The sequence below is a fragment of the Gasterosteus aculeatus genome, chromosome Y, assembly GCF_964276395.1.
Source record: "Gasterosteus aculeatus chromosome Y, fGasAcu3.hap1.1, whole genome shotgun sequence".
In the NCBI taxonomy this organism is placed as follows: domain Eukaryota; kingdom Metazoa; phylum Chordata; class Actinopteri; order Perciformes; family Gasterosteidae; genus Gasterosteus; species Gasterosteus aculeatus.
In genome coordinates, this window is record NC_135709.1 from 10,441,523 (window position 1) to 10,465,024 (window position 23,502).

At 41.7% G+C, this 23,502-nt stretch overlaps 1 protein-coding gene across 1 annotated transcript in view; it reads left to right on the forward strand.

The window, feature by feature from the left end:
* The window catches only part of LOC120812490 (cadherin-13-like), a 150,256-nt gene that overhangs the window by 57,575 nt on the left and 69,179 nt on the right, over window positions 1-23,502 (forward strand). Inside the window, exon 5 of the mRNA XM_078097984.1 lies at window positions 18,147-18,287. Coding sequence (XP_077954110.1) covers window positions 18,147-18,287 — 141 coding nt within the window. The remainder of the gene's footprint in view (window positions 1-18,146; window positions 18,288-23,502) is intronic.

The window sequence follows — 23,502 nt, forward strand, 5'->3', positions numbered from 1 at the left end:
CAATGCTGTTAAAAGATACATATGAAAGTAGGAAGCACAGACATCACTGCACTTCTCTTCAAAGTGTCTGTGACAGTAAACCCACATTGCGTTTTTTTTTCCTTTTCTCCTTTCCCTTCCTGTCTGTTTTACTGAAGTGGGAGGAGAGACTTGAAGGCAGCGTGTCTTCAACGATCAGACAGTGCAGTTTAATTTTGGTGTCAAGGATTATGGAGATTTGAACAGATCCAATTCAAAAGCTTATATACTCTTTGTGGATGATGCGTTGGCCAATTTGACTTTGATATAAATGCCTCAAAGAGAAAGAAAGAGAAAACTTACAACGTTTTTCATCCGAACTATATAATACACATGTAGCTGCCGTGTGAGTAATTATCAACCAACACTGAGCTCTCAGTGCAGAATAAGTAAGCTGCAAATCTGTGGAGGAACTCGACTCTCGTCTGATGTACTAAGCAGGTTGATGAAGCCTAAATAATCATCATCATTAAATACAACAGGCAAAAGTTCTACTACTACTACTTCTTGCAACATTGTCAAATGTTGTTGAATAAACAAGTAGTAAACTGTACTTGACCCATGACCATGACCCAACTGCCAACTGCCCATCAGGAACGTTGGACGTTCATGCAGCTGGGCACATCTGCAGGAGCAATTTGTGGTTAAGAATTTGGAATTGATTCCCTTGCCCAAGGGCACATCGACATGGTCTCCTCCAGTAGAAGGACGACCCTGCTCTGCCACTGAGCCACAGAGCCACAGCGAAATCAGAAAAAAAATAAGGGATATTTGATTTGGTAAAATCCATTACAAAGTTACTAATTACAATAATTACAATTAACTGGAGTCATTCAACACAAGATTGCCATTGATCTTTATACAAGTGAAACAATGCCAAACAATTTGGCTACTGTCTTAAAAACTCAATGGGTAAATTAAGCCTGCGGCAGGATGTGATGTTGGCTGCAACAGCTCTAATTACAAAACAGACAAGCTCCATTGTGCGCATTGAACCTGAACTCATTACAAAGTTCTTACTTCTCACTTCCCCTGCACTATAGGAGGGGTCATTATTTATCATTTAGATGAAGATGTCATCGACTTTGGCGCACGCGAGAGCGACTTTTGCTCCCGACTGTTTGAGTCGGTACTTCTGTGACTATCGCATTTCAATGGAAGGAAGAGACATAGTTAGTTCCTCCTTCAGGCCGATTACGGCTCTTCCCGGTGTCTCACTCTGATCCCTCTGCCGCCTGTGGACCACGCTGTAAAGCCCCCCGCTGCACCTCATGGGACGAAACGGCCCCCAGACCTCTGGCCCATCCGTCAGTGTGCAGAGCAAAAGGAGGAGAGAAGTTATTAGGGGAGTGGAGGAGTGGTTCCCCACAGAAAAACACCAAGCTGCTCCGACCACTGCACCGGATCTCCTTGACCACCGGCCGCTGGTCAGATCTGCAAAATGCGGGATGATGAACCGCCGAAAATATGCCAAACTAATATTTTAAGTGCAATTAGTAAAAAATAAAAAAAAGAAGTCACGACCCATTTGTTCTTCAAATATCACAGGGGTGTCTCAACAGAAAAGGGTTTGGGAACCTCTGCCCTTGATTATAGTCACACGACTCCACTTACAGGGTTAAAATCCCGAGGCTGAAGCTAATTTAGAGCAGCGCGATTCTGAATATTGATGAGCAAGATCGCCAGTGTTTGGGGAGAATCAATCTGGTTGAAGAATGGCAGCGCCGGAGCTGCTGTGGCCAAGTTGTTGTGCTGCTTCTTAGTAGGCAGACGTGAGGAGCCTTCCTAAATGCGTATATGCCCGCATCTGTATTCCCTGCCTGGCACCCACCAGATGCTGATGGACTCGCCAAAATCAGGCAGATTTACATATTTAATCCAAACAAGTGCGTGTTAAAATAAAGCATGGCGTGTCAACAACTCCTTGAAGAAAACGTTGTGCTTGAAGGGACTAAATTATCAAAGAAATGGACGGCAAACTGGGGCTCTGTATGTCAAATTACACCTTCAAGTGTGTGTCCAACATTATTAGAAGCCTGAAACTACTAAGCACTGTAACATTGATTATGTATGTAACTCATCATTTTGCTAATAGGGTGTTAAATACTCATGGCCAAATTCTAGGCATGACCAAAATCATATATGTCCTTTTAGCAGTCGGCGTTGTTTGTGTCCTTTTGCACTGCAGGCCAAGCAGGATGTGTCCCAACTTCAAATATTTGAAAATAAAGTAGGTGTTTCATTAAATTCTCCTAGTCCCAAACAGCTGGGACAGAGAAGTCTCAGTGCAAACAGTTGATCTTCATTTTTATACCTACTCCCAAGATTTGAAACTACTAATCGGCTCATCGTTTACTGGTTTTATAACCACAATGACTGCTTGGCAAGAGTTTAGTGGCCTTCTATGTGGAATTAAACATCTTAGTACAGAGAATTATTCCAGTCTAATTATTTCTCCTACTTCAAGCAAATGTTAATGAGTTGGATTTACATTTTTTTTCCTCTTATGTTCTTGTTTATTTCGTTTTTTGTATGTATTAGTTTATTCACTGCAATCAAAAGAACCGTATCCTCTCACATGAAATTAAAAAGAAAATCTAAGAGACACCTTTAATTTGAATGAGGATAAAGTCATCGTAGGGGAGACCTATGCAGTGCGCAAGGCATTATTTACGTTCATGACCTGTTTCTTTATTCTGTAAGGTGCACACACTGTTAACTTACAAGTCAAACTCAGGGCTTTCTAGGTGTCACGTTTAAACCTTATAATTCACTGATTGGCCAACTTAACTCATCGTAGACTGTGGAAATGACCTGGAGGAACTAAACCAACATAATCCACATTGATCACCTAGCTGAAGGAATGACAATTATATCAGTGTGTCATTCATTAGGATAACTTCTTCCTATGCTTTCGCTGACTTGCACCATGAATTTGCATGTGTTTACCTGAGTAAATAGAGCGGAATTAGATGCCTTCATTAGTATGCATGAGCCTCATTAAATATGCACTCATCAACTATACTTTTTTATTTGTGTTCCCTTTCCAGTTGTGCAAATCAATGGTAATCAACTCTGGTGACATTTCCCAGCAATTATAAGCAAGCTGTCCCCGTTGCAGCAGGAGCCGGGGACGAATCACTCCATTTCCTCCCCCAAGTGCCACAGTGACAACATATCAATCCACTGAGAGATGAGGACATTTCATATGAGCGAAACCGAGAAAATAATGTTTTTACTGTGGAGAGGATCATTACCGCCAAAGAATTTGTTAGGAAAGAGTGGGCATATCACTGCTAACTTTGTGTTTGTGAAATGCCATAAAAAATAACCATGACATTGTGTTATTTTTACTAAACTAGAAGAAGTTAAGTTAAGTAGATGTAATTTATTTAAGCATTGCAACGCGATCATGGAAAAGAACTGCAGGAAATACATTATTCCAAACAGGTTTACAGGTCAATTCAGTAACTAAATTAACTATTATTTTGTATAGAAATGTTCTTTTTTGTATTTTGTGTGTTTTATATTTTGAATTGTGTATATAGAACTTTGTGTTAATGTTTAGTATAAATTTTCTAGAAATGACTAAATAATGTCCTGACTGAACTAATTAATTAAAAGTGAAAAGTAGGACATTGTTATCTCGTGAAGAGAAGGAGAGGAAGGAGAAGAGGACATATGGAATATGGGAATATAAGGAGGTATTTAGGAAACTGTCACTAATCAAACAAAAATGAATAAAATGCTATAAATGCCCGTGTGTGTACCATTTCATGTATTTAATATATATATTTGTATATTTACACTGTCCTATATAGATTTTCTGTGTGTATTAATACACTCTTCTCTCTGCCAGTCCCCTTTTCTTTTCCCGTATTGAAAACAACCTCCTTGGAGAAACAGAATCAAGCTCTCAGCTTGTGGTCCTTCCACCTTTTCTCCCTGATGGAAGAGTGCTTCAGTAGTGAGGAGAAGACAAAAAGCAAACCGCAAGCTCCCTAGATTAAAAGCTTCTGCCTTTTGTGATGGAAGTACAATATAATTGGCTCCAATGTTGTGTGCAACATTTGCATGATGGTTTGGAAACGCATTCATAGGCATAATATGTCTTTTACAAATGTGAATAACATTGTGAAAAGCACATACACCCTGATTAAGTTTGAGGAGGTGTATTGTTGATAACTACAGATGCACTGAGTAATAGAAAATAATACAAAAAGCCAATCACATTGTAACCACACATACATACATACATACATACTGTATCTTCACAAATGGCTGCTTTGTTTAGATGATTAGTTCAATTAAAATGAAGATTCTATATTGTTTTGTAACTATTAGGATATTTATCAGACAGCTCAACTGTCAACATGTCACCTATTAATTCCAGTAAAGCTGCATGGTTTTTTTTGGTTGTTGCCCACTTTTACATGCCAGTCATGTAAAAGTGCCAGAGACATGTCAGTCAATTGCACAAAAAGTCAATGGAAAGATATTCCCATTAAAGCGGATGTAGGAATGGGGCGGCGCGGTGGGGGTTTAGCCAGAGAATCCTGCCTTCGATTCCACCCAGCGGCCTTTCTGTATGCAGTCTGCATGTTCCCTCGGCATGCCTGCGTGGGTTCTATCCGGTTACTCCGGCTCCCTCACACAGTCCAGAGACATGCTCTGGGGGTCGGGTTAATTGGTCTCTTTAAATTGCCCGTAGGTGTGTGAGTGTCATTGGGGGTTTTTTTAATTCGTGGAAGCCCCTCCATTTGACTGTCAACAAATCCACAGTGTACCGCGAACCTTGTACGAAGGATAAACGGCTATGAAGAGGACTGATGTTTAAAATCTTTCATAGGAAACTAGAACACAGATAACACATCCAACTCCAAAAGTTCTTCTTTGATGAGAATGTAGATTGCTGCGGTCCTGAGTAGCATGAAGAACTGCACCGGTTTGTGTACGTAAGCATTTTAACTTCAGAAGCATGCAGTAGGTTCTCCCGATTAGTCACAGTAGTAAGTTGGCAAAGGAAATGCGTCTCCCTTTAAATACAATTTGAAGTTCGGTTTCAGTGGCTGTCAATCCGCTAATATGAACCTGTCAAACACATCATGGCTGCATTCGCTCACACTGTAAGCTCATAGTTTCAGCATTTCATCAGTCTCATCAGTCGAGTCTTGCTTCAATCCTTCTGCCTCCTCGAGATGGCAGAGTTAGGGCCTCGAATGTGTGTCTAACTTTGAGAACATTGTTCATATGGACAGAGGTGTCAAAAGTATTTACATTCATTACTCAAGTAGAAGTACAGATACTAGGGTTTAAAAAGACTCCTGTAGAAGTTGAAGTATCAACTCAAGCTTTTTACTTAAGTAAAAGTATAAAAGTACTGGTTTCAAAACTACTTAAAGTAAAAGTAATGTAAGAAATTCCACTAAGAACAAACTCTTAATGTGTAACCTCGCTCACACAACACGTCAGTCCGTTACACTCAGCGTGGTTACATGGATTTGAATAACTGGCTTAGTCTGACTGAAATCGATTATCCGTTTCATGTAAACACCTTTGTCCGACTATGTGCGGTCCGACTACGATCCGACTAACACCCCTGGATAACTCGATCCGATCCAGTTGATAGTTAGACTATTGCGGCATGTAACGGTGAATCGGATAAGGAACTGGACTTTGCGTCTTTGCGCATGCTTGAGATCCCGACGGCGTCTTCTCTCCGTTATCAAATCAGCCAATAGCGCCATTCGCATTGCTGTACTCCTATTAACATCATGCAAACATAGTAGAGGGATGTAGCTTCACCTTGCTCTCCGTTCGCCATCTTTCTCGTAATGTTGATGTTGTTGTTGTTGGTTGTTGTTGGTAGTGGTGAAGCGGTCAAGCGGAAATGGCTGCATCACAACTAGTTGTAATGAAAACAGCGTCACATATCGTATCGGATATGACATGCTTTCGGCGAATGATTCGATTTATTCACTGCCATGTGTAGCCGGGTGAAGTGGGGGCAGGGAGGTTTTTGGACTGCTAGATGGTCCGCACAGAGGGTGAGGGCGTACTGCCCCTTTAAGTACATTGGCATGAGTTCACGTGGGATTTGGAGCTGCAGAGCGGGACCTAGTGGCTACTAACACGATACAGTGTTAGCGGTTAGCATCGGAACAGCGTTAGGGAAATACCTGTTCAGCGGGTCAGCGTAAGTGTTCTCACATTAATAAACCTGACTCACCATGTAAATTGTGATTGATTGCCTGTACTGAGTGTATGTTCTTGGGTTGTGCACCTCTGCTTTGTTTAGAGGGGAGTAACAAGCTGCTGTGGGTTGAGGTTGCACGTGCATGGAGCCGTGCGCGCCGGCGCTTGAGTGAGTTTATTGTTTTCGGGACTTTTTGGAGGAACGACAATGGTGTGGGGTTTGAACAGCATGAGACCGATGTGCATGTTCTTTGTTCTGTTTAACAGGAAGGGGTCACTACTGTTGTTTTTTATGTAACTGTTAGCTTCATGTCATTTCTAGCTTAAGGTAATTGTTAGCTCTATTCTATGACATCCTGTTCTAGTTAGTGAAGCGAAGCAACTGGTTATTTGTTATTTGTACACTGTTCCAAGTGCCTCCTTAATTTGACATATTAAGGCTGTGCTCCAGGAGTGCAGTCGGGGGAAATAAAGAACCCACATTAAAGAGAAATACATGTATCTTAGTGTCCTGTCATCATTTTAATCAGGCTACACATGTATATTGGGATAATAGCACTTGCCCCCGAAAGATAGCATAGTCCGACTAAGCAAAGATTCAAATTATACCATCATGTAAACACACTGACTGAATGTGATCAGAAGGTGCCTGCAGATCACGTGACCTGCCGTTGGGATGGTGGAAACATGGCGACATTCAGAGACACAACACCAAAACAACACGTGTATCTGACTTAAACAGACAAAACCACAACCCATTTTCCAGTGACACGAGTCACACACGCGTTGTTCGCATTGATGAGGTAGACTGCAGTGTCTCCCCCAGGTTCACTACGTCATGGGGGGGGGGTGGGGGTCATTAAGACACACATCACTTTATTTAATACGCTGCTTGCAAGTCGCTGAGTTGTGCCAAACTCTCAATAAAGTTAGAAAAAACATTTAGGACAAACCCACGGTCATGAAGATACTCATTTAACGTTACATGGAATCTGCGTGAGGAAGAGGAGGAAGAAGAGGTAAATTTATTTACCATGTCGATAAATACCAACGTTCCACCGACCACTTTTCCCACCTGGTGTCGCTCCAATTTGCCGGCGCATCGCGGAGAAAACCAATCGGGTGTCTGGATGCTAAATGTTTATACTTCTCATCCAAACACAATCACATTCACTGTCACCATTTATCTAGATGGGGTTTTGTGTTTGTGTTTTTGAAATGCGACAAGCCAGAAGCAACGAGGCTGTTTTTAAAGTGTAAGGAGTAGAAAGTACAGATATTTGCGTGAAAATGTAAGGAGTAGAAGTAAAAAGTCGTCTGAAAAATAAATACTCCAGTAAAGTATAGATACCCAAAATTTCTACTTAAGTACATGCACCTCTGCATATGGAGGTAGATGTTGGTCACATTCACCAAGGTGTTTACTGTACGCTTATTGCGTCAGCTTTGCTCCTCTGTGGGAATCTGGATCCACAGTAGGGTTGTTATAAAAAAGAAGAGATATGTGGAATGGTCGGATTTGCGGTGTGTATCTCGTGTGTAGTAGCTATGATATTTGATGGTTTGGCTGTCAATGAGGAAGTAAGAGAAAAATGTAGATAAAAAAGAAGCAGGAGGTATTTATTGTATGATCACAGTGTTTCTTTAAAATAAAGCATCTCTCCACAGCGTAATTCCACTCCAAGTTGGTGAATAAGGAAAAACATTTTAGCAAACATCTGTTGTCATTCCCTGTTGTTCAGGGAATAGCAATTCCACATCAGTAGCTGCTACTTGATGTGGAATTGATGTGCGTTAGTAATTTTGTTTCTTCGTGTTCCTGGTCCTCAGTCCCATATGGCTCTGTGGGAACACAGGAACACTCCACTGGCTTTGTCTGTGAAATGTTTCTGGACTCGGATGGAGGAAAAGGCAACCCGCTGAGATAAACTCTTTGTGTGTGTGTGTGTGTGTGTGTGTGTGTGTGTGTGTGTGTGTGTGTGTGTGTGCGTGTACCGTTCTCTGTGTTATTTCTTAACATGTATTTTAACAGGCTCACTTAAAACATGTCCATAGAGTAAGTTCTGCATGCAAAACCTCAGTACAGCTCTTCCTGCTGTTGTTACTGTACTTGTTGAAAGTGGATTCAATTCATTTCAGATATGTGATCCGCGGAAGGAAAAAAAAAGAATGTGCTTTCTTTTTTTAAGCAATAAGGTACGAGAGGCTGTACTTTATCGTCCAATAATGTAACAGTTGCTTTTTACTTGTTACTTTTTGTTGTTGTTAGTTTGCTGAATCTGTTTGGTTAAAACAGAATGAATGAAGAGAATGACGGCTGTCATGACAGAGAAGTTCATTGATCAAAGTAAAAGCAACATTCGTTGGTTAACTTTCCTTACTGGGTTGCAATGCAGTCCAGAGGAACCAATCAGGCGAGTCCTGTTATTGATTAATTCATCCTAGTTGGTGACTGACGAGGAGCTGATGGAACCGTTGCCCAACCACCTCTGGTCCCCTGCGAACGCCACCCTGGTTTGATCTGTACTAATCTAATTAACACCTTAACAGGAACACCTGGGCTCTGATCTGATGGTGGCAGGCGCAGGATGGTGATCGCTCTTAACTTTAAACAGTCTCACACACAGACACGCACAAACACATTAGCGGTCACACACGTGGAAGCGATGTATGTTTTGCTCCTGGTGTGGGCGCCCCGAACCTAGGTATATAGGAGGCTATTTCAGTCCCCAATATACATCTAAGTGCTCGCTAAAAGACGCAATTAGACGGTGGTCTGATTAGATTAGCCCCAGCTCGGGCTTTCTGCTCCAACTCGCCGCAGCCTTAAACCCAACCTTGACCCCAATTATCCCCCACACATCAGAGGGAGCTGAGGGACAACGGCGCTGCAGCTCCTTAATTGGCCTGATGAGGTGGGATGAATGCGGTCAGCGCTGCCCCATCCGAGTCAGTGTGCACATTCTAAATGTAAAAAAAGGAAACGAAGCAGCAGAGAGGTGGTGAGGCAGAGAAAACAGAGGACAGCGCTTATTTATAGTCACTAAAAAACAAAACAGACCAACACGGTGGCGTGTCATCCGTCCCTGGATGCGCAGGAGGGACAAATGCATTCTGCATTTAGTGCAGCTTGTATTGAAGGAATATGTTTGACATTTTGGAAAATTACTGTTTTTCGCTATTTTGCAGGGAGTAGATGGGAAGATTGATGCCACTCTCAAGTCTGTGCGGTGAATATGTTAACGGAACCAGCAACATGGTTCAGTATAAAGATTGTATATTCATACCAAAAACAGAATCATGAATCTATGTATATTTTATGGGCAAAAATACCAAACTATTCCTATAAATACTAATATTCAGTAAATCAAAACTGTCTTATGCCATACAAATTCTTGGGCAATTTCCAGGGTTCAAACTCGGGTTCGATATCCCTTCAGTAGAAACAAATCCAATGAAACTCCTGTATTATAAGGTTTTAAGTGGATTCTTAGTAACGTCTTGTATGTGTCCTTTTTACAAGCAACTGCCTGCAGTAGACACAGAGTGAGATCATCAAGTGTACAGTGATTGGTCAAATAATATTGTGTTATGTAAGAGTACATGTTGTTCATTTATTCTGGTACTAAACAAACTGACATGCAACACACACACACACACACACACACACACACACACACACACACACACATATCACTACATCTTACATCCTTTGCATAAAACCTCCTCACTTGTACATGCCTTTATAACTAGAAGACTACCTCTTCATAGCACCGAGACGGCCCTTATTAAAGTTGTAAATGACATCCGTCATAACACAGGCTCTGGCAAAACTTTAATATTAATGCTATTAGACCTCAGTGCTGCATTTGATACTGTCGACCACTCAATACTTTTGGACAGGTTAGAAAACTGTGTGGGGCTCTCAGGCACAGTCTTAAGCTGGTTCAGGTCATATCTACAAGACAGGAACTATTTTGTTTCCATTGGTGACTTCGTATCAGAAACAACCGACGTAATGTGTGGAGTCCCCTAAGGTTCGATCTTAGGGCCGACTTTATTCAACATCTACATGCTCCCACTAGGACAAATCATGCAAAGAAATAAAATTGACCACCATTGCTACGCTGATGACACCCAAATCTATGTAGCGCTATCACCACGACTATCGCCCCATAGATCTTCTGTGCCAGTGCATTGAGCAAATCAAAGACTGGATGTGTCAAAATTTCCTACAACTAAATGAAGACAAAACTGAGATCATTGTATTTGGTGCTAAAAAAGAAAGGTTTAAAGTAACCCAACACCTTCACTCCCTGTCCCTGAAAAAATCTAATAAAGACAGAAATCTGGGGGTTATTATGGATTCAGATTTACACTTGGAGAGTCACATCAAATCAGTAACAAAATCGGCCTACTACCACCTCCAAAATGTAGCACGACTTAGAGGGCTCATGTCAGCTCAAGACTTAGAAACACTTGTACATGCCTTTATAACTAGTAGACTGGACTATTGTAATGGTCTCCTTGCAAAAAAAAACTGTCAGGCAGCTCCAGCTTGTTCAGAACGCTGCTGCTAGAGTTCTAACAAAAAACAAAAAATGTGAGCACATTACACAAATTCTTAAATCCTTACATTGGCTCCCAGTATGTCACAGAATTAATTACAAAATCCTACTGCTCACGTATAAATCACTACATGGTTTAGGGCCAAAGTATATCACTGATATGCTTCCACTACATAAGCCTTCAAGATCACTAAGATCTTCTGATACCAATCTGTTAGTGATTCCCAGAGTAAATACATATCATGGGAAAGCATCATTTAGTTACTACGCAACAAACAGCTGGAATAAACTTCCTGAAGATTTAAGACTTGCCCCAACTCTGACCACGTTTAAAACGCTTCAAAAAAGACTGAAAACTTTTATGTTCAGCTTCGCCTTCTGCTAAATTTTACCTACATTGGACTTTTAACCTCTGCCTTTAATTAAACAATTTAAATAAGATTTTAATTTATAATTTTATTTGCTGTTTTGAATTGTCTTTTAATTCCTGCATTTTATTTCACTTTATTGTATGTGAAGCACTTTGAGTCTGCCTTGTGTATGAAAAGCGCTATACAAATAAAATTGCCTTGCCTTGCCTCAGCAACCTGTTGGCAAAATGGGAAATCATCCAAGTTATTTCAATCCACAATTTTTTGGTCAATATGAAAAAAAACATTGCTGTATGCCATATGTTTCTGGATGATTCCTCCTACTCTGTTTAATCCCTGAAACTATCCATTTAGCTCTTCTCCACACCAGCTTTGTCCTTGTCAGGGTGTTGAAGAACTTAAAGCCGCCCCAGCAAACATTGGGGCTCAGGCAGGAAAATACTCCCGACAGGTTGCCAGTCTATTGCATTCTGTTTACTGTTTGTCGCAGGATACTAATAAGAGGAAATTGTATCCTGAGCTGAGACATATACGCTGTATGTGGGATTAACACGTCAGGGTTTCCAGGGGTAGCAATTTTTTTAGGAATTGTTTGGAGGAGATGGAGAATTTTATCAGGAAGCTGCACCATCTCAATAAACATCCCTGTATCTCAGAGCCAACGCGGACCCTTTGCAGTGGGTCTGGATGTTGGCTCAGCGTACTTAATGTTGGTGTTAGATTATGTTGAGCTTATATGAGTCCAAAGCCATGTCAAGTAGCAATCGTAATGACGTCACATTATGACACGTGTGCCTGCGTGCACCTGGATACTGATGAAAATAAGCGCGAAATAATACCGGTCAGTGCGAGTTCTCAGACCAAAGAGATGATGGCGGTCTGTCTTTTTTCCTCCCGAGAATAGTAATACTGGGACGTATTAACTGACCACGTTGGCGACTGTGATAACGATAGACTGCTGCAGGAATGTCTAACGCTACAGATTCAAACTAACTAAATGGCCAAAGAAAATCCGATGGCATCCGTCTTCTGAATGAAATAATAACCAACTCGGACCTGGAAAAAGCTTGTGTTCAAAGAGTGCAAACAGAAAAGGAAACGATGAAATCCTGTTAAATCAAATCCTGTTGAATCAGATGACAGAGGAACTGCACAGCACACTTAACATCTGTTTTTGAGAATCCGCTGTGGTGGAAAATTAGGACTTGAATGCAAGTTGGTCCTCTCCGTTTTGTAGAGTTTCTCTGCAGTAAATGATTTGAACTATTCATTTAGTTCTCTATGCAGAAGAGCTGGCATGGTCGACACGTGCACTTGTCAGTTCCACTGTGTTGTACAAGTAAGGTAGATAAAAAGTAATCCTGGTGGCTAATTAAAGGCATTTGTTGTCAATGTTGTGTGATTATGTGTCTTGTGGCTGCTTCGATCTAGTTGAGCTGCAGTATAAACCACTGGAGGAAAACACTGTAAACTATGCTTTGCTTTAAGTCTCATCAATGATGCAATTAGATTTAAAATATTCCATAAAGTATTTGCCTGAAGAGGACCTTAAAACAGCTCCACTAATCAGCCAAACACTTTTTAAAATCTTTTTCAGCACAACAAAAATCCGGAAACATAAAAAACATCACTGAAGAAATCCCCACCTCACACTTTACTCATACTATACTATCTCATACTCTACTTTACTCATACTACACTATGCTACCTCATACTCTACAGCATTTGCAGTGTTTATTAGAAAAAGAATAACTAGTTTTCATTTAGAACCATGTTTTCCTAAAAACACTGCCAGATGGGAAACTAGGGATTGAAACGTCGCACCGAAATTCAAACCAGGATTACTTTCTGATGGTTCCACAAATTTGTTTTCAACGGCCCATATATTAAAAGAGCAGTTCACCAATTTCTCACTTTAATTCTCTCATTACACAGCAACGTATAGTGCACGAACAAGAACCATCTCCATGCATCCTGAGTGAAGAAAATTGAAGCAGAGTGATGCAAAATTACCCCAAGATGTCCTTTTCCAACTCCAGGTTGGAAAGTGGAGCCAGTTTTGCGTTTTCAAGCCTCTCACCCGTGTTGCTCAAGGAGCTTATTCAAGAGTGAGCTTCACTGCTTTGAGTGCAGCTCATGCTTTAAAATGATTGTGCTGAAATATAATGTGTTGCTTTGGTATTGTTGCTGTGCAGAGATTGTATGATCTTTTTATCTCATAAAGTGTGACTGGCAAAAGCCACAAAGCCGCATGTTTGTGTCACTGCACTGATTACTGGACAGTGACTGGACGGGATAAATCCCGCTGAACGGCTACAGCAGAATCTGCCCTGAAGGATTTGTAGCTTTTGGTAGTTTAACAGCAATGATCAACACAATTTAAATGGAATTCAAGATGATTAACTTGTCTGTTCTTTTTCTGGATGAATATTACAAATTGCACTTCTGTCAAATCCTTGAAATTATGCCTAATGCAGTATGGATCTTGGCGATTTACATATTTAATCTTCGGAACAGTAGCTTTTTATGTACAAAATATATTACTGCTGTGTCCATTAATCACAGAAGATGAATGTGGGGCGTATAAAGGACTACTCCTGCTTTGCCTTCATTTATTTACTCGTTAAGTTTTAGGCTTGCGCTAAATTTAAACAGTGCCCTTCTACAGCTTTTGCAATGCTGTCTGATAATACGACACCAAAACGTACCAGTATTGAGCCCTTTCAATAACAGGTCAAAACCATCTCTCACCACTGGTACTTGAAATCCTTGAATCCCTTTAGATATGCATGGTCATTTTTTTTTTATATCAGGGACATTTGGGAGTTTCACAGTTGACGACCCCTTTTCATCTTTGAAAATGATTGATCTGTCATTCATTTTCCATCTTATATTTTTCTTTAGTTCAATTGTAAGCAAGGTGCCAAGTCAATGCTTAGTGTTGTGCAATCACTGCAACAAAACATCCTTTCTATACCAGATGAACCTTGAGGACTTCAGATTCAATCAAACGAAGCACTGGTATGAAAGTGTTCCTCTCCCACTGCCTCCCCCCATGTGTCTCTTGCTCTCCTCTCCGGGTGAACGCTAAGCACGCCTAAGAGGCCGATGAAGGAAACAGATAACTGTGTAGGTTGCTAGGTCTGCTGGACTGGAGCCACGAAGCCCCCCTACTGGTATGACAATGTTGTGATAGCAGCTTGAGGTGTGCTTCTGTAAACTGGTTCCACTGCACATGTAACGAGCTGTCTGCTGTCCAGCAACGTGTTCCACTGCAAGTTCTGGGCATCTTGCAAAAGGTTTATTTCACACCCGAGAGGTAGAATGAAAAAAATGAGTAGTTATATGAGGGTTACTAAGGGTCGGTTGGTTTTCAGCCTGCTGGATATCTCAGTAATGACTGAATGGATTTTCAACAGACTTCAGAGGAGGAATCCTAGATTTTGGTTTTGAGTGAAACATCTCAACAAGATTATCATGAAATTTGGTACATAATTCACAAAAAATACAATATCAGATATTCATGAATGGATGGTCAACCTCACATCTTGAAAAGTAGCATCTCCACATGAAGAAGAAAAAGGGAAGAGGAAGAATTAAGATGATGATGGCATAAAGGTGAGAGGAATAAGGTTGCTCTCGCAGAATTACTGTCAGTAATGGATTATTATATAACTCGGTCTTCATTTTTTGAAAAGGGGCCCCGAGCAATAGCTGGTAGTTTGGTGCTGAGAGTGAGCACGAGTGAAAAGCCAGAGGAGAGAACCCAAATCTCTATGGCAACTTTATAATATCACACCTATTCAGAGACTCCGGATCAGCCCTAAACTAAAGGGCTCTGTGGAATCCTTTCAGAGCCCGATGCTAAGGTATCAAATGTCCTCCTCGGATCAGATGTGTCATAAACAAGGCATGCCACATCATATGCTGCACTCGACCCAATTGGCTGTTTGTACAGCGCACTCGTCACCTTTCACAAACTCCATCGCTCAATGAAATCACTTTTTTTTTCTTTTTCTCCTGTTTACTTTTGCTTTCCGTGAAACGTATCCAGTCGGAAAGAAAGCAAAGCTACTTGTCAAATGGACGCGGTGCTTCATCTCAGGGTGACATCCACCTACGTTTCCTCTGAAGGTCCCCGCCGTCTTTAATGAAGCAAGTGGCTTTGAGTAGACAAAGGTTATGCTAAATAAAGAAAGACGGTGCATGTAGGTATTTTTACTGTGATTACGTTGGCGTGCTGGTATTAGTGTTTAGCTCAAAGTGCTGATGTTTCTAATATAAGTACACTTTTCACAGAGGCTTAAAGTAAATCTTGCAAACACGCAACAAAGATACAAAGATGTTAAAAGTATTTAACTGTTCAATAACTTATGACTTGCTTGAAACTATTCATTTGAATACAACTTTTTTATAAAACAAGCAAACATCATGATGATATTACAAATATCCTTGATGAAGTGATACCTGCAGATTACTGCAGGTATCACTTCATCAAGTGTACTTATTTGGTCCTCTGAAAAATACATAAAAACACAAAAAAGATACACAGGCCTACTGTATGGAGGGAATATACTGTAGATGTTGTCTATTTTGACTCAAGGAAGAAATGGAGTAATTTTTTCTTTAACACTTTTGCAGCAACCAAAAGTTTAATCAAGTATTTCCAGACAAATTAACAACAAGCTGAATAAAGGGGTTTGTACTTTGGTGAATATCTCAATCAACACTTTTCCAGTAGACGTTTTCTCACGGCTGGAGGGAAAATACCCAGTTGTTGTAACTGTCTCTAGTTAATATCAACCAATCTTCTTGGCCAGGTAGTTCCAGGCAGTTTATAATTGAGTTGAGACTCAGGAAATACTGATTAAGACATTGTCAGTCGCAAGAGGAGGCGTTTAGACGCCACTGAGACTGCAGGTATTCCAGAGTCTGCAGCTGCAGGGGAAACGTGTACCTCTGTCTGCAGGTGCGTGTGTGTTTTACAATCACCGTGTGTGTGTGTTCACATGTTGTGTGCATGATTTTAATAAACTCTCAGGTCCCTGGAGCACCATCTGCCTGCACATTGTTTGATCGAGCAGGAACTGGTTTTGAGAGACACCCCCTGTCTCCACACAAACCGCTGATATAAAAACCTGTTTATTCTCTCAGCGTTTCCACAGTCTAACCTGGAGCGCTTGATTGAATGGAGTATAAACAGAGTTCAAAGCATTCAATTGGTATTTCAAAGGCCCTTTTTGAATTGTGACTTTCTTCCATGATGTTGCATCTCATATGTCCTCATATTTCAGTCTAGTTTCTCAGTTGTGTGATAGTTAACAATGTCCTAAAGATGTCTGCCTATCGATCGTTTGATCCCCTGCATTAGAGCGCTATTTTTGATGAGGCAAATGTGGAACACGCACAAACGTGACAACTGACACAGACGCTCAGTTTGACACTGAGCAGAACAGAGAATTTCTGTATTGGTTTTATGTCAGGTTGCACATCTTTGTCAGCAAACAATATCATCTGCAATTATCAGGTTGACTGTCCATGGGTATGAAGATCAGGGCCACGATAAGGCAGAGAAACTGAAATGTGCTCCGATTATGGTAGTTAGTGCGTGTTGTAAACATCGATGGAAATGTAAAAGCTACATGTAAAAGACGATGAATATTCCAAAAATAATTATAGACTTACCTTTTATTACTGCCAGCCATGAGCCGGCGTCAGTGAAAGCATAACAAATAGACATGAAATCACAAAAAATACATCACTAGTATTGTTTCCATGCTAATGCTTAAATCCAACCATGTAATACTGCTACAAAGACATGAACAGTTAACTACATTAAAACGGGCTCAGCTGGAGGAGAACCTCGGTAGCCAGCAGGGATCCCATACAAGGGCTGGAGGAAATACAGCAAAACACCAGGACGCAAGAGTGAAAATAATCAAAATTGTTGTCCTCATCTGTTGCATAAAATATCATTTTTGATGATTTAGTTTTGTGCTTTGTCTCCTCTGTTCTGTGCCGGTGTCCATGGGGTGTCAGGTGAATCTACCATGCAGTCGAGATCTCCAGAAGCCTCATCTGTGAGACAGAAGAATGAAGTTTAATAAGCATGTGACAGTCAACAGCCCCCACTAGGGAGAAAACACTGCAGCAGATGAATAAATGTTGGTTTACAGCCCCCAACCTCCAGTTATTTATATACCGGTCAACATTTCAATTAGGCATAAATCATGGTACAAATGATTATCCCCGATACGATCCCTAGGGATGCTTTACTCAGGAGCAGGAGTTCTCCAATTGTTGTACTACGAATGCTGCCTGGCCACTAAATGAATTACATTTCTAGTTTGGATGCTCCTGGAAAGCTACTTAGCAATCAAGGACGGATGCCTCTCCCTAACTTGAGTACGGATGTAAAATCAGCAGACTTGGGTGCAGTTTGGGTTTTATTGGTGCACGTTCTTTCATCTCCAACATCGAATCAACCACAATAATATCTGTGAAGAAGCTAGAAGCCACAAAAGCTCTAAATGCCTCAATGGCCCCAAGTTTTTTGCAGATTACTTAAAAGGAAAATAGTTTTTGTCTATTAATCTTCACTCCACTGGAATATTTCAAGTGGATCAGCTGAAACCGCACGTATTATGCTTACGTTCCAGCCCATACTGCATGGCTTTAGGGCCCTGTTTTCTCTCTTTTTGACTACCTCATCTATTCTAATGTAGGTGTAGGTATGTGGATTTCAGACCTTTCCCTAGAAATAACATGAGGACACATTATGCCCATGGACTAGTGTGTGCATGGGTTTGTGTGTGTGTGTGTGTGTGTGTGTGTGTGTGTGTGTGTTGCAGATACTACCAACTTGTCCTTCATTCAGAATTTTATCTGTTAAAGAAATTGTACTCAAGCTGCTTCTTTGTCGTGCCTGTGACCTTACGCCGATGCCCTTTCTGTATATTTGAGGTATTAACTTCACTATGTGTTTATTTTCCAGACTCTACCGACCACAACATATGAGTTGGAGATCGTGGCCAAGGACATGGCGGGCAGCGAGGTGGGCCTAACGGGAACAGCCACAGCTACCATCACCATCACGGACAAGAACGACCACGCCCCCGAGTTCACGCGCACGCTGGTGAGAAAAGTTTTCATTCCTTTCTACTTCTTGCGTTTTATTTGCAAAATAGTCACTTTCCCCATTCTTTTCAACTGTGTTAAGCTGCTGTCAACGACGCGGTCAGTTGTCTTTGACTCACCGGAGCGCTTTTAATGTGAAACAACTGTGCAGGAAGTGACAACCGGTCGGCAGAGTAGATGCAATGTCTGCACGGAGCATGTGACATGTATGTAACTGGGTGGTATCGGTGGAGAGGAAGCATAAGGGAAAATGGCCGAGTATATGTTGTGATTCGGTGATGGTTTGTCTGGTCAGGCGGTAAAATAAAACCTAGAAATTAAAATGGCACACAATGAATTGCTCCTTTTGACCGTTTGTACAAACTCATGACGGATTTGTCAAAACCTGCTGCCAAAGCTGTTTTTGTTTCCCCTCTCCTCCCTCCTCCCCTCTGACAGAACGAGTTCATGTAGAAAAAGAGCCTCCGTGTGCCCTGAAGGTACAGTTGTAACACTGACTTGTGTTGTTCGTAATGGAAACACTGGCAGCTGTTGTCAGGCACATACCAATTTGCCCAAACCAAACCAACCCTGCAGCCCTCCCATGATGCATCGGGGTGTCAGGGGCACTTGTAAGGTGCGGCGACAAATATATGAAATGTTTCAGCTCAGAGGTCAGTGCAGGGAGCACCGCGTTCACGTCCCCCCCGTTAATGCTCCCATTTCTCACAGCGGAGAGGTCCGCTTCACGGCACGGAGGATCGGAGCGCGTTCGGACGCGCTATAAGCTCGCAGTTTAAATTGCTTCCTGCCGACTCGTGAATCTTCTCTGACCTCTCTGATGGCCGCCATGCCAGCACGGGAGGGTTTGCTTCGGCAGCTCTCAACTAAATTATTCAAATCTTTTCATAGAACTTTACAAAATCCCTTCCGTCAGAAAAATCGTGTCTTTTCCTGAAGACACCACCTCCTGCAGACGAAGTGTAAGCTTTGAAAAAGCTCTACTTCCAGCCTGTGCGGAGGAGTCAAGCAGAGAAAGATGGAGGGGAGGATAAAAGATGAGTGCGAAGAATCAACATAGAAGGAGACAGAGAGAGCGATGGCTAAAGGAGCAAGCAAATGAATGATGTGTTCCTTCCTGTTATTATTCATTAAATCCAGTCTGGGTTTTGATGAATTGATGAATTCAACAAACGTAATCCCCCACGTAGGGTCCCTGTGTTTTTCCTCGGACCTACCAAGCAGGGCTTTATGCATAGAAGCAGACATTCCTAATGCTGCCTCTGCGTACATCCTCAGATCCGCCTGCAGGGAGTCAGCTCTCCCTTTCCTCGCTAATTCCTCTTTCTGCATGGAAGTTTCTGCAGTTACACTTTATGTAAAAGAATTATAAAACAAGGGAGCGTTAGTTTCATGCTTTGAAAATGATTGATAAAGTTGGGGGACGGATTCAGCTAGGCAAGTTAGTTTTAATAAATTCTCAAAAGTTGTCAAAAATACTTGAATATCACATTAAAACACAAAAGGAACACCATTTAAAAATCTGTACCGTGATTTTGCATCATTCTTTTGAGTTTCCATTTTTAGATAATTGAATTTCTAAATGTCCTTGGTTTCTAGTTTGTGATTGTAAAGTTACAAATATTCCCCACAGGTAATATAATAAATTTAATTCTTTAAAAAAGCTCTCACAACAATGACTTCTAACTGGGAGCCTGAAGGTCTCATGTTGCCATTTATACACAATTTATGCCATTCATGCACAGTTTAGAGATGCCAGCAAGCAGAAACATTGAAATAAACTGTATGTCGAACAAGCAACGGTAACACAGGTCCACAGCAGGCAAACGGCTGCAAGACATTTCATTCACATGAAGCGAATCTACGTGTGTAAAAGGAAAACCTCCGTGTGCTACGAGCCCATTGTTAAGCTGGATCTTACGGTGGGAGGTCAAAGGACCCCTTTTAAAATGGCCCTGACAGTTTTTTATATAACTGCATAAGTTGTTTTGCCATTCCAAGCTTAGAAACAAAGTCTGGTACCCCCCCTAAGAGAGAGTAATGTCAGCCTACAGAGGTACACAGGCTGCTATTTTCCTCTGCTACGAACGGGAGAACGCGCTCTGCCTGAAATCCATCTGTCCCGCCGATAAAGACGTTAGCGGTGATGGGTGTAGCACCAGGCGCAGGGCAGCAGGGCGCTGTCAGGGCCGGTCCGTCTCGGGGGGGGGGGGGGGGGGGGGGGGCTAACGGGTGTCACGGATGAATCCGGGGCTTGCGTGATTGCTTCACTAGCTGTGAGATGCGCACGGCGCTCACCCCGGCTGATACGGTGGCCCGGTTGGCTAGAGATCTCTGTCGAAAAGAGGAACGATTTCAAGAACCGTGTGTGTGGGTGTGCGTGTGCGTGTGCGTGTGCGTGTGCGTGTGTGTGTGTGTGTGTGTGTGTGTGTGTGTGTGTCTTAAATTCTAGGATTTGGATTTAAAACCATCCACCTGCTGTCTTGATGCTCTACCTACCAACTTCTTTAAGAATGTTGTTGACTGCCTAGCAACAGACGTATTGCAAATAGTTAATAACTCTATTCAGACAGGGCATTTCCCAAAAGCTTTCAAAACTGCAGTTATTAAACCTCTCCTAAAAAAGCAGAGCCTAGATGCCTCTATTATCAACAACTACAGACCAATTTCAAATGTACCTTTCATAAGTAAAATAATTGAGAAAGTTGTCCTACAACAACTTAATCACTTCCTGGCTTCAACTGGCTACCACGACAATTTCCAGTCAGGATTTCGACCTCTTCATAGCACCGAGACGGCCCTTATTAAAGTTGTAAATGACATCCGTCATAACACAGGCTCTGGCAAAACTTGCTGACACCAATATGTCAGTTGGTGAAAGTGGATTCAATTCATTTCAGATATGTGATCCGCGGAAGGAAAAAAAAAGAATGTGCTTTCTTTTTTTAAGCAATAAGGTACGAGAGGCTGTACTTTATCGTCCAATAATGTAACAGTTGCTTTTTACTTGTTACTTTTTGTTGTTGTTAGTTTGCTGAATCTGTTTGGTTAAAACAGAATGAATGAAGAGAATGACGGCTGTCATGACAGAGAAGTTCATTGATCAAAGTAAAAGCAACATTCGTTGGTTAACTTTCCTTACTGGGTTGCAATGCAGTCCAGAGGAACCAATCAGGCGAGTCCTGTTATTGATTAATTCATCCTAGTTGGTGACTGACGAGGAGCTGATGGAACCGTTGCCCAACCACCTCTGGTCCCCTGCGAACGCCACCCTGGTTTGATCTGTACTAATCTAATTAACACCTTAACAGGAACACCTGGGCTCTGATCTGATGGTGGCAGGCGCAGGATGGTGATCGCTCTTAACTTTAAACAGTCTCACACACAGACACGCACAAACACATTAGCGGTCACACACGTGGAAGCGATGTATGTTTTGCTCCTGGTGTGGGCGCCCCGAACCTAGGTATATAGGAGGCTATTTCAGTCCCCAATATACATCTAAGTGCTCGCTAAAAGACGCAATTAGACGGTGGTCTGATTAGATTAGCCCCAGCTCGGGCTTTCTGCTCCAACTCGCCGCAGCCTTAAACCCAACCTTGACCCCAATTATCCCCCACACATCAGAGGGAGCTGAGGGACAACGGCGCTGCAGCTCCTTAATTGGCCTGATGAGGTGGGATGAATGCGGTCAGCGCTGCCCCATCCGAGTCAGTGTGCACATTCTAAATGTAAAAAAAGGAAACGAAGCAGCAGAGAGGTGGTGAGGCAGAGAAAACAGAGGACAGCGCTTATTTATAGTCACTAAAAAACAAAACAGACCAACACGGTGGCGTGTCATCCGTCCCTGGATGCGCAGGAGGGACAAATGCATTCTGCATTTAGTGCAGCTTGTATTGAAGGAATATGTTTGACATTTTGGAAAATTACTGTTTTTCGCTATTTTGCAGGGAGTAGATGGGAAGATTGATGCCACTCTCAAGTCTGTGCGGTGAATATGTTAACGGAACCAGCAACATGGTTCAGTATAAAGATTGTATATTCATACCAAAAACAGAATCATGAATCTATGTATATTTTATGGGCAAAAATACCAAACTATTCCTATAAATACTAATACTCAGTAAATCAAAACTGTCTTATGCCATACAAATTCTTGGGCAATTTCCAGGGTTCAAACTCGGGTTCGATATCCCTTCAGTAGAAACAAATCCAATGAAACTCCTCTATTATAAGGTTTTAAGTGGATTCTTAGTAACGTCTTGTATGTCTCCTTTTTACAAGCAACTGCCTGCAGTAGACACAGAGTGAGATCATCAAGTGTACAGTGATTGGTCAAATAATATTGTGTTATGTAAGAGTACATGTTGTTCATTTATTCTGGTACTAAACAAACTGACATACAACACACACACACACACACACACACACACACATATCACTACATCTTACATCCTTTGCATAAAACCTCCTCACTTATACATGCCTTTATAACTAGTAGACTACCTCTTCATAGCACCGAGACGGCCCTTATTAAAGTTGTAAATGACATCCGTCATAACACAGGCCCTGGCAAAACTTTAATATTAATGCTATTAGACCTCAGTGCTGCATTTGATACTGTCGACCACTCAATACTTTTGGACAGGTTGGAAAACTGTGTGGGGCTCTCAGGCACAGTCTTAAGCTGGTTCAGGTCATATCTACAAGACAGGAACTATTTTGTTTCCATTGGTGACTTCGTATCAGAAACAACCGACGTAATGTGTGGAGTCCCCCAAGGTTCGATCTTAGGGCCGACTTTATTCAACATCTACATGCTCCCACTAGGACAAATCATGCAAAGAAATAAAATTGACCACCATTGCTACGCTGATGACACCCAAATCTATGTAGCGCTATCACCACGACTATCGCCCCATAGATCTTCTGTGCCAGTGCATTGAGCAAATCAAAGACTGGATGTGTCAAAATTTCCTACAACTAAATGAAGACAAAACTGAGATCATTGTATTTGGTGCTAAAAAAGAAAGGTTTAAAGTAACCCAACACCTTCACTCCCTGTCCCTGAAAACATCAAATAAAGACAGAAATCTGGGGGTTATTATGGATTCAGATTTACACTTGGAGAGTCACATCAAATCAGTAACAAAATCGGCCTACTACCACCTCCAAAATGTAGCACGACTTAGAGGGCTCATGTCAGCTCAAGA